Source organism: Colletes latitarsis, chromosome 11 (genome assembly GCF_051014445.1).
Source record: "Colletes latitarsis isolate SP2378_abdomen chromosome 11, iyColLati1, whole genome shotgun sequence".
Taxonomy (NCBI): Eukaryota; Metazoa; Arthropoda; class Insecta; order Hymenoptera; family Colletidae; genus Colletes; species Colletes latitarsis.
The window spans coordinates 28,935,663-28,947,154 of NC_135144.1; the positions used below are offsets into that span (position 1 = coordinate 28,935,663).

Sequence of the window (11,492 nt, forward strand, 5' to 3'; positions counted from 1 at the left end):
CGCTGCTGACCATCGCTTATATTTCTGACAACCTATAACGATTACTACTGACTTCTGCTAACCTCTGTTAGTCTTTGCTGATCTCTGTCAGCGTGTGCTTGTCTCTGCTGAACTTTCCTGGCCTCTGCCGAACGCTACTGACCATTGCAGGTATTTCTGATAATCTATAACGATTAATACTTACTACTGCATGCCCCTACAAGTCTCTGCTTGCCTTTGTAGGTTTCTGCTTGCCTGTGCATGCCTTTACTGGCCTCTGCTGAACAGTGCTGACCACCCCTGATGCTTCTGACATCGTATAACAATTACTACATGCTACTGTTCGCCCCTGCTGATCTCTGCTTGCCACTGCATGCCTCTGCTCGTCTTTGCTGACCGCTGCTGACCACCTCTGATGCTTCTGACAACATATAACGCATACTACTTGCTACTATTCGCCCCTGGTGATCTCTGCTTGCCTCTGCTGGACTCTGCTGACCACCGCTTACATTTCTGGCAACGTACAACGATTACGACTGGCTACTGTTAGTCTCTCGAAGCCTCTGCTGACCGCTGCTGACCACTCCTGGCATTTCTGACAACGTATAACGATTACTACTGACGTCTGCCAGCCTCCGCTGGCCTCTGCTGACCGCTGCTGACCACTCCTGTTACTTCTGACAACGTATAACGATTACGACTGGCTACTGTCAGCCTCTCCCAGCCCCTACTGACCTCTGCTGACCACCCCTGATGCTTCTGGCAACGTATAACGATTACAACTTGCTACTGCTTGCCCCTGCTAGTCTCTGCATGCCTCTGCATCCCTCTGCTGACCTCTGCTGGCCCCTGCTGACCACGCTGACCTTTGTTAACAACTTCTAACATGATGTACATGTATTAAAACTTTGTATAATGTAAATCTATGACAATAAATGATATAATTTCAAAAAATTCTATGTGTTCTCATCACTTTTACCTTTCTTTTCTTCTCCCCATTATTCCCTTAGTTATAAGAAACCGTTTCTTTATTTAAAACTGGAATTCCAAGGTGCCCGGAGCGTTTTCTGAAATGCCGGTGACCTTGACCCACTTTCGAAACTGGGTCAAGGCCAAATCCTGATTCCCAAAGCGCCCGGAATTTTTCTAAGATTCGATGGCCTTGACCTACTTTCGAAATTGGGTCAAGGCCATCCGGATTTCCAAGTCGGCCGGAAGATTTCTGAAATTTCGAATGGCCTTGACCCACTTTCGAAATTGGGTCAAGGCCATCCGGATTTCCAAGTCGGCCGGAAGATTTCTAAAATTTCGAATGGCCTTGACCCACTTTCGAAATTGGGTCAAGGCCATCCGGATTTCCAAGTCGGCCAGAAGATTTCTAAAATTTCGAATGGCCTTGACCCACTTTCGAAATTGGGTCAAGGCCAAATCCGGATTCTCAAACTGCCCGGAATTTTTCTAAGATTCGAATGGCCTTGACCCACTTTTGAAACTGGGCCAAGGTCAAGGTCAAATTCGGATTTCCAAAGTCCCTGGAACATTTCTAAAATGCTGGTGAACTTGCGAAGAAGGTGGTCCGCATCTTATAGGTAAGAGAATGATTTGGAGAGGAAAAGGACGGTAAAAAATGATGAGAACACATTGAATACTTTGAAATTATATCATTTATTGTCATAGATTTACATTATACAAAACTTTAATACATATAAACATATTATATTATATTACATCATGTCACAAGTTGTCAGCAACGGTCAACAGTGGTCAGCGATGGTCAGCTGACGTCGGGAGATGTTGGCAGAGGCCAGCTTAGGTCGGGAGATGCTGGCAGAGGTCAGCAGAGGCTGGCAGTAGCCAGTAGTAATCGTTGTACGTTGCCGGAAATATAAACGGTGGTCAGCAGTGGTCAGCAGCGGTCAGCAGGGGCTGGGAGAGGCTAACAGTAGCCAGTCGTAATCGTTATACGTTGTCAGAAGTAACAGGAGTGGTCAGCAGCGGTCAGCAGAGGCCAGCGGAGACGTCAGTCCACCAACGAAGAGAGCCACACTAGGTTTAGTACATATGTATATTAAAGCTTTGTATAACGTAAATCTATGGCAATAAATGTATATAATTTTAAAGAATTCTATGTGTTCTCATCATTTTTACCTTTCTTTTCCTCTCCTCATTATTTCCTTAGCTATAAGATACATGCCACCTCTTCGCAAGGCCGCCAGCATTTTGGAAATGTTCCGAGCACTTTGGAAATCCGGATGGTAAAATGCCCAAGTTTGTCGTGGAATAGTTTATCATTTTCAACAATAGATGGCGCTTATTTTTCGACCTCAAACCCTCTGGTGCTAAAACGCCCAAGTTTGTCGTGGAATACTTTGTTACCATCAACGCTAGATGGCGCTTATTTATCGACCTCAAACCCTCTGGTGCTAAAACGCCCAAGCTTGTCGTGAAGTCCATCTAGCGTGGGCGATACGAACTATTCCACGACAAACTTGGGCGTTTTAGCACCAGAGGGTTCGAGGTCGAAAATAAGCGCCATCTATCGTTGATAATAACGAACTATTCCACAACAAACTTGGGCGTTTTACCATTCGGATTTCCAAAGTGCCCGGAACATTTCCAAAATGCTGGCAGCCTTGCGAAGATGTGGCATGTATCTTACAACTAAGGGAATAATGGGGAGAAGAAAAGAAAGGTAAAAAGTAGTTGTCAACGAAAGACAGCAGTGGTCAGCAGTGGTTCATGAACGTAATCTGAGGTAATTTCAGATATTAGTACACAGTTTTATTAGTTATGTTTATTACATTTTAACATTTAATCGTCAGATTTTTCTGTACTATTGATGTTAGTTTCCTGTTCAGGTTCGTTCTCGGACGAAGAAGGAAGCTGTTCCACTCTGCAATCAAAGGTAAGATAAATTTAAAAGAACCATACCAAATTAATTCGTAACTATTACACGTTGGTGCATTTGTCGTACAATTTGACCGGCAGCGATTCGTTGAATTTGATCTTCTCGATTTCTAAGAACTTCCGTTTCGCCGCGTTGTCCTTGAGCGTTTCCTTTACAATTAGATTGTATATCTGGCTGGTATTCAATCGAGAAGGCGGAAAAGCACCCTTTTCTAACGAGTTCTTCAACGATTCAAATATATTTTCCTTCCCCTCCTGTTTCGAAGTTTTGATAGCTTCGTCGTCCTTCGTCGTTCCCAGTTGCAAATTCCTTGTGGCTACAAAACGCAAAACCAATTCTTTTTTCCTCGCTACGGATTGAAATTATCTACGTTTACTCGTAAAATTGGCCATACGCCCACATTGACAATAAAAAAAATGGCGGGGAAACCAATTTCTTGAAATTAAATAAAAAGAAATAATTTTATATAAAAATTTGTTTTCGAATTATATGTAAATATGTCTGAACAAAATATACGTTGCTTTTTCGCTCTTAAATATATACAGAGTGTTCAGCCACCCAAGGGAAAAGTTTTAATGGGGGATTCCAGAGGCCAAAATAAGACGAAAATCAAGAATATAAATTTCTTGACTGAGGCTTTGTTAAAAAGTTGTTAACGTTTAAATTCAAAAATTTCAAATCGATCTGAAAAAATTATTTTCAGTTGCGGGGGTCAGTTATAATAATTTTTGGTGAATAGACCTACCCCCGAAATCCTACCCACTTTCTAGAAAAAAATTCGAGAAGGTGTGAAATTTTTCGACGGAAAAAAAAAAATTTCAAATCGTTCTAAAAAAATTATTTTCAGTTGCGGGGGTCAATTACAATCATTTTTGGTCATTACACATACCCCCGAAATCCTACGCATTTTCGAGAAAAAAATTCGAGTAGGTAGACAAATTTTTCAACAAAATTGAAAAGTTTCAAATCGTCCTAAAAAAATTATTTTTAGTTGAAGGGGTCAATTACAACCATTTTTGGTGAATAGACATACCCCCGAAATCCTGCGCATTTTCGAGAAAAAAATTCATAACTGGTAGAACTTTAAACGTTAATAACTTTTTAACCAAGCCTCCATCAACAAATTGGTATTCTTGATTTTCGTCCTATTTTGGCCTCTAGAATCCCCCATTAAAATTTTTCCCAGGGGTGGCCAAACACCCTGTATATAGAATCATCAAAAATAGCAACATGTGTTTTTACCAGGCAATCCAAGATCTATATCCCTCTCGCCTGGAAGTAGATTCTCGAAGGAGTATCGCGGTGGATTCAAATTTCTCGACTTGCTTCCGGTTTCTGCTATAAACACATCCGATGATCTTTCTTTGTTGCCGAACGTAATTCTTTGAAGCGCGAGATTTTCAAACTCTCTTATCTCGTCGGTTATTGTTGGAGATCTTCCGGTAGCGAAGGTAGATTCGAGACCTTCATTGTTCAACGACGTCTCAGTTTCGGGTCTACGAGCCAGCTCGTTGCAGAAAGAGGAGGGAATCGACGATCCTATCCAATTTTTTCTAGAATCACGGAACGAAATTCACTAGATTTCGTATACTCGATTTAGAAAACCGTTTAAAGAAGTATTCACTTACAAACACCTAGCGTGTACGAGTCCAAAAATAATAAATAACGTAGCCACCACAGCTACCAAATAAATAAACATTTTTAATATGTTTATGAGCATGTATGGCCCATCAGTGAGTCATTTTGTCAATTGACTAAAGCTCGTTGACAAATGACGATTGGGTTCAGCCTGCTACGATCGTTCGTGTAAACGCGAAACAAGAACGATTTACAGCGTTTTGCGTGAACATAGCGAATTGAAAATTCCAATGTTTGAAAAGAGTATCTATGAATCTTTAACGACGAGTGACCAATTGTAGGTTACCGCACTGACTAAAGAATTCAATCGAATACCGTTCTTAATACATAATAGCAATTTTTAGAATATAAACTTACAAAAAAATTAGTTTAAATCCGCCACTGCGTGCATGCAAAACCGATTGTTTTCTCTAGATAATTTCTTGGTTGCGATTTACCCAGAAGACGTGCTTGCATCTGATGCTTGGCATTAGCAATATAGAAATTCGAAATTTTGTCAACGATACACATGTCGCGTCGCATAAAAATGCAGTTAAATGCACGATAAGACATACATAGGAACAATATGTTTATATTCTGAAATATGTTTATTTAAGCATTAAATGATAACAAAAGATTAGCAATATCCAGCATCAGACACCAGCTGGCATTGAATATCCGAGCATTTACGTATGTACAGAAGAGAGTATCCAAAGGAGAAATAAAGATGTATCAAAACTAGATCACAAAATGTGTGTACAAAAGTTTACATTTAATGGTTAACAAATCTGACGCATCGCACAGACCGTGTTTTATCAAACGATTTATATATGCATATGTATACTGGGTGTTCGGCTACCCGTGGGAAAAATTTTAATGGGAGATTCTAGAGGCCAAAATAACACAAAAATCAAGAACACCAACTTTTTCATTGAGGCTTCCTTAAAAACTTATTAACGTTTAAAGTTCTACACCGACCAGAAATTTTTTCGGCGAAATTAAAAAATTTCAAATCATTTTGAAAAAATTATTTTCAATTGCGTGGGCCAATTACAATCATTTTCGGTGAATACACATACTTTCGAGAAAAAAATTCGAGTAAGTGCTGAAAGTTTTGGGTGGAAAAAAAGACTTTCGAATCGTCTTGGAAAAATTATTTTTAGTTGCAGAGGTCAATTACAAGCATTTTTGGTAAATAGGCATACCCCCAAAATCCTACGCACTTGTGAGAAAAAAATTCGTGTAGGTGGACAAATTTTATTAATAATTTTGTTAATAACTTTTTAACGAAGCTTCAAACAAAAAAATTGGTATTGTTGATTTTCGTGTTATTTTGGCCTCTAGAATCACTCGTTAAAATTTTTCCCAGGGGTGGTCGAACACCCTGTATATGTATATATAAATGCTATGGATTGCTCTTGAATATTTTATATTATTCTATAGAACATTTAGAAGGAGTAACGCGAATTCGTAAGTGTCGCTTACTTTGTTCTTCAGTTTCCTTTTTTTTTTTTCGTTTTTCGTTTTTGAACAGGAAAAACATAGCGTCGAAAGAAAACATTGATTCACGAACATTTCAAGCAAATATCCAGAAAAATTATAAACGATCTTTAAAATCCCAACTTTACAAAACCAATTAAACTCTTAATTAACGTACATACTAAACGATGATTTCTTTATATACCACAAACAAAGCAACAAATATTACTCGAACAATGATTCGTCGCTCTTTGTTCGTCCATAGGCGATAAACTTTAAAATATATTTAAATTTAAGCATTCACCAACGAAATATCGAAATATCGCGCGCGATGAAAGAAGAGAATGTCATCGTTACGCGTGCGTTCGCGTGATATGCAAAAATAAACAGATTATCTTCTAGGATAAACCGTTATCGCATAATTTCATTCTTCTTTCTGATACAGAAATTTGCATCCAGTATAATTTTTAATGCCTCCGATAGATCTATTGCGACTTCGTTTTTTTTTTTTTTCATTATACCTAACAGTATTTCCAATAAGACTGACCAGAATTGCATAAACGGTAAAATGCAAAAGGAACCACATTTGCCAGAAACATCTCCTTCGGTTATATTCAAAGTACAGATTCGAATCGACGCAGCGTAGTTTTAATTTTTAGAAAACTCCAAACTGCATATTAAAATCTATGCTTTAATTACAACTGCTGCATCTCGTTTGCTTATCTTATAAATTACCTACATTTCATAGTCAGTTTATTACACGATCCTTTTAAGCTAAAACGTATTAAGACGAGTATAATAAATGTTTGGTGTACAGCTTTCGTGTAGTTCTATTATATATGTATATATATACATACATCCATATATAATAAGTTTCTTTTTAGTTTCTAAAACGAAATCTGCTCTTTTCTATTCAATATGTACTTTAATGAGCGTATTATTCACAGTACATGATAAATGTACTAATAGTAGCTGATACGATAATTCTATACAGAAGATGCAATGTAACAGACAGTTTTTGATTCCTTTTTCTTTTTTTCTCTGGTGTACTTCGTGGACCTATTTTATAACTGCACTCCCATCATTGAACTACGCTTCACATTAAATATTCGAATGTATCAAATATATGTATATATATATATATTTTTTATGTATATACATATACATATTATTTTTTGATAAATGTCTCTTACGACAGTATCATTTTTTTCTGTGGAATGATACTTAAACACAAAGAATACAGTATTGAAAGATCAATAGAGGTTAATCGTCTAAGTCGTTAACATGAAGAACTTCTCTGTGAGTCAATCCAGCTTTCGATAACGTCGAGATTTCTCTGGATGGATACAAAATTCTCTTCGGATAACTTGTAGTTATTTCGAAACATGCTGGAGAATCCGGTTGACTAAATATCCAATGGTACACATCCTACGAAGGGGAAACAATCGATTTATCGAAATAGTACTAGATTAGAAGAGAAAAGAAGCATAAAGTTTTCTGTCAATTACCTCTATTGTGTCCGACATCAGAAAACGTCGTATCATCGTCCTCTCCCCGAGTTTAATTTGTAAATGACAGGCGTTAGGGTTGCTAGGCTCTGGCTCGTAAGGTACTTTACGAATGGTAAGTTCTTTTTCGCGACGAATACGTTGAATTTCTAGTTCTTGTGCATTTAATTTCTCTTTCTCCCTAGCCTCTTGTTCCTCCAGTGCTTTTCGTTCCTCCTCTCTTTTACGATCCTTTTCTTGATCAGCGCGTAACGACTCCTCGTATGCTTGATCCTGTTGCTGACGCAAAGATTGCGCAGCACTACGTTCCGCTCTGTATTAAAAAATATCTTTGGATATAAAGATCGTAATTTTTTGAAAGATTCTTCAAAAAACAGTATCTGTACCATTGAAATATTAGTTTGTTTTTTTTATAAACAAGAATTAATTTTTAAAAATACTTTACCTCTCTTGGCGAGCTTGTATTAAATTAATTTCGTTGTAGTCTATAATTGTTTGCAAACGAGATATTAGATCAGAAGGGGATGGTCTTCCTTCCATCCTATAGTACAGATAAATAAATCGTTTAACTTCTACTGCCCCCGTCGGGTTCAGAAAGAAATAACGAAATTAGCAGAGAATTAGTAAGCGTAAAAATAATGTTACATACCTGTCGACTATGGACATTTTGTTGTCTCTTAAAACGAACATAGCCAGGATAGGATAAGATCCAGGTCTAAGAGCTTCTGCTACCTTATAGCCTTCGCCGGATTGTACATTACATGCCCAAAATAGAGTGCGCGTATTTATGAATCTGACAACTTCAGAATCACCTAACGTTTTCCTATATATATAGAAACATCAGCTTAAGTTACTTATTTACAAAATTTATTAAAACCTTACATAAACGTGTTAAACGTTACCTGCACCACTGATCGATATCTTGAGCTTCGTCTTTATGCAAATACACCAACAAAAATCTTAATTCTTGTTTTGCGTCGGAAAGAGCCTGGCTGTAAGAGCCTTGGTAAAAAACAGGATGACTATTACCATAACGTTCTTCGTACGATCGAATGAAGTTCATTACATCTTCGACGGGATCGGAGGACACTTTAAACACAATTAATAATACATAAGTTCTTTTATTAAATTTTATATGAGGCTATCCTAATCTAAACGTTCAAATTTTATTTCCGGTACGAGAAACTTGAATGGAATTTAGACTTACCGGGTCTAACATTTCCTCTAAATATTGAAAGAACTAGCTGTATGATACTGATCACTCTCTCGTAACACAGGGAGAATATATACCATAAATAACTACCGCTGCCGCCAGAACTTCCAGAATAATGAAAATATATTCTAGAATTACTATCATCAACAACTTGTGGCGGCCTTAACCGCGAGTCTTGTGCAAACATTGATGGCCGTCCTTCGTACAAATTTAACTGTTCCTAAACACAAAGAAAACAACGGATTAGTTATTAGAAATACAAAAAACATCAAAAACAACCAAATATAAATCGAATTTTCACTATATTTAATCGCGTATACAATTCACAATTTAGACATTTTCTCATTGCTACATTTGGATACGAATACTTTGAATCTGATGCTTGGCAACCAGTCAAGCCATAGGCAATTCTTTTTATTCTGTGATCTTGAGTGCTCAAAGAATCGAAGAATTTAAATCGAATAAAGTGTTACAAGCGATCTCAAACTTTCGAGTAACAACGTTGGGTATTGCAAAAACAATTAAAATAGAGTATATATCGATCATCAAGAATTCCGTATAAATCCTTGGGATATTATTGATACCTATGTTGCACAATCGATCTGTATGTGTTACAAACTCATAGTTATTCAATATCCTAGTAAAATAATTATGTTCGTGCATCGAATGTTTTTCACCATTTTAGGAATGTACGAGTATTATTTATAAACGGAATGTAAATAGTTGCAAGTCTCCAAAATCACAGGAGAAAAGTTTTACCTGTACAGCAACTTCTAAATTCCAATTATGCCTCTGTAAAACATCTCTGCAGATTGACAGGTCTTCAATGCCTGTTAATTCCTAAAAGAAACAACATTAATGTTACTTTATAACGGCTTCGGAGACCAAGCACGGAACAGAAGAAAAAAAAAACGATATGGCACGTGAAAAACAACGAATCACCTGGAACTGCAGGATCTTCTCTGTCTGCTCGCCATTAAGTTCGTTTAATGCGAATTCTGCCATGACAATACACGTGTCAAACGACTAGATATCCCTCGAACAATTGTTTAGTCACGCGGCTCTACGGAACAACACTGAATTCATCAGCTGATAAAAAAGTCAGGCACTCGAGCGAAATTGCAATGAAACTGCGCTAGCATTTGGAGCGTGATACCAAGAATGATTTAACCTCAAGCGTCCACGGCCGACAGTTTATGGGCTTCTGTTCATTATCATCACGGCACGTTTTGTCTCGTCTCTCTGTGCAATGCTCGATGTTTTCGATGTCATGACTTTTACAACGATAATTTACAGTTTCAAGGTTCTATTTCATGCGGCACGATTTTAGGTGACGTCAACTGCATGCATTGGCGAAACGACAGTCAACAGTTTCCACATCTCATGATTGGTAGAAAGTTATTTCTTCTAGCAACCAATAAAGCAAATGTACCAATAACTGACCAGAACAAATAATGTCCCAATTTCAGGCTACCTTATAATCATTTATATCTACGTATTATGATAATATTTTATCGTATTTATATTATTTAATCGTACAGCTTTGCGCGTTAAAAGTTCTATCGATGAATAGTGTACGGATGTAACTAGTCAGTAAAAATGACCTCCACTCATGATCGTACTAGAAATAGTTGGAACTGTTACTTGTGAATCGATCACGTTCGTTCTCAATCACGGTAACTTTTCTCAGTGATTAGTGATTTTTCATAATTGCTTTTTGCACGCGTCGTTAGAATTGTCAGTTTAAATGCAAATGATTGTAATTTTGCGATCACTGTAATAAATAGCGGTTAATGATTTTGTACGTCTTCTTTATTAAGAATCGTTGGATCATAAATAGTTTAAATATCCCTACATATTTCGATGAAATAGGATACATTTCAAATAAATATCTTTACAGCATGATTTAATATAAAATTTTATATAAAATGTAAGTATTCAAATCATCTTCTAATGGACGCTGTAGGCTGTAACCTACGTATAGGGATACGGGGCCTAGGAAATAAGGATTTTTTATCCGCCTGTCTTTCAGGCTGGCTTGGAGACGACTGATTATCTCGCCTAGACTAACTGCGCCATCTGCGGTAGTAACTAGAGAGTTACTTTATGCTCCCTACAACGCTATATATGAATGTACTTCTAGTAACATTGCACCATGGTGTTTTCTGCACAAAGTACTCTGTACTCTGTGATTTTTGATGCTTTCAAATCATGTCAATACAAATATATGTAATGCACCTGTTGCTGTAAACATCGGTTTATAAATTCGATTCATTTGCGTAAACATGATGTCGAAAGAATCTGACGTAGATGTTAGAATTCAGCAGACATTATTTGCCATTTATCAAGTAACAACAAAAATGTAAGATTTAAATAGTTTCTAACCTTTAATATTTTTGTTTTCCCGCAAATTACTAAACAATTCAATGAAACCACAGTGATGGGATTTGATACGTTTCGAATTAATATATAAAGAGAATAAATTCGAAACAATTCGAAGCTTAGAACTTTTATTTGTAACATATAAAACACGTTTATTCGATTTTTCAGTAAGAATGAGTTGGAAATGATTAATCATCTTATAAAGGGAAAGGGTCAGCTTCATGAAACAGTGATCAATGCAAATAAAAAGTTAACCACAGTAGTTGAGAATTTAGGATTAAATATTAACGATATCATAAGCGAAAATGGAGAAGAAAACAAATTGCCGTAACAATTTAAAGAGTACCCTCTATTTCTGAATTCAAGGAGAAATTAAACATATTTTTAGAAGATACATGATATCAAT

At 36.9% G+C, this 11,492-nt stretch overlaps 3 protein-coding genes across 3 annotated transcripts; 1 reads left to right on the forward strand and 2 right to left on the reverse strand.

Annotated features, from left to right (window-relative positions):
- Positions 1 to 2,739: 2,739 nt before the first annotated feature.
- On the reverse strand, positions 2,740 to 4,981 carry LOC143347900 (uncharacterized). The gene is made up of 4 exons (XM_076777529.1): positions 4,516 to 4,981; positions 4,130 to 4,440; positions 2,954 to 3,203; positions 2,740 to 2,872 (listed from the first exon to the last, which is right to left on the reverse strand). Exons 1-4 carry the CDS (start codon positions 4,605 to 4,607, stop codon positions 2,791 to 2,793), a joined length of 735 nt encoding a protein of 244 aa, XP_076633644.1. The 5' UTR covers positions 4,608 to 4,981; the 3' UTR covers positions 2,740 to 2,790.
- A 688-nt stretch (positions 4,982 to 5,669) lies between these two features.
- Positions 5,670 to 10,251, reverse strand: Faf2 (Fas-associated factor 2). The gene is made up of 8 exons (XM_076777528.1): positions 9,647 to 10,251; positions 9,464 to 9,544; positions 8,699 to 8,924; positions 8,394 to 8,580; positions 8,141 to 8,314; positions 7,937 to 8,032; positions 7,492 to 7,804; positions 5,670 to 7,411 (listed from the first exon to the last, which is right to left on the reverse strand). The coding sequence occupies exons 1-8, from the start codon at positions 9,707 to 9,709 to the stop codon at positions 7,247 to 7,249; spliced, it is 1,305 nt and encodes a 434-aa protein (XP_076633643.1). The 5' UTR covers positions 9,710 to 10,251; the 3' UTR covers positions 5,670 to 7,246.
- A 612-nt stretch (positions 10,252 to 10,863) lies between these two features.
- On the forward strand, positions 10,864 to 11,417 carry LOC143347364 (uncharacterized). Its single transcript, XM_076776434.1, has 2 exons — positions 10,864 to 11,066; positions 11,255 to 11,417. The coding sequence occupies exons 1-2, from the start codon at positions 10,990 to 10,992 to the stop codon at positions 11,415 to 11,417; spliced, it is 240 nt and encodes a 79-aa protein (XP_076632549.1). The 5' UTR covers positions 10,864 to 10,989.
- The last annotated feature ends 75 nt before the right edge of the window (positions 11,418 to 11,492 follow it).

Excerpts from the sequence above, each read along its gene's own strand:
- LOC143347900 (XM_076777529.1), bottom strand. The coding sequence starts at position 4,607 with ATGCTCATAAACATATTAAAAATGTTTATTTATTTGGTAGCTGTGGTG. Across the intron at positions 4,441-4,515 it reads CTCGTACACGCTAGGTGTTT|AAAAAATTGGATAGGATCGT; the intron begins GTAAGTGAATAC and ends CCGTGATTCTAG. Across the intron at positions 2,873-2,953 it reads GAATCGCTGCCGGTCAAATT|AGTGGAACAGCTTCCTTCTT; the intron begins GTACGACAAATG and ends CTTTGATTGCAG.
- Faf2 (XM_076777528.1), bottom strand. The coding sequence starts at position 9,709 with ATGGCAGAATTCGCATTAAACGAACTTAATGGCGAGCAGACAGAGAAG. Across the intron at positions 8,925-9,463 it reads ATTTAGAAGTTGCTGTACAG|GAACAGTTAAATTTGTACGA; the intron begins GTAAAACTTTTC and ends CTTTGTGTTTAG. Across the intron at positions 8,315-8,393 it reads GATATCGATCAGTGGTGCAG|GAAAACGTTAGGTGATTCTG; the intron begins GTAACGTTTAAC and ends CTATATATATAG.
- LOC143347364 (XM_076776434.1), top strand. The coding sequence starts at position 10,990 with ATGATGTCGAAAGAATCTGACGTAGATGTTAGAATTCAGCAGACATTA. Across the intron at positions 11,067-11,254 it reads TATCAAGTAACAACAAAAAT|TAAGAATGAGTTGGAAATGA; the intron begins GTAAGATTTAAA and ends TCGATTTTTCAG.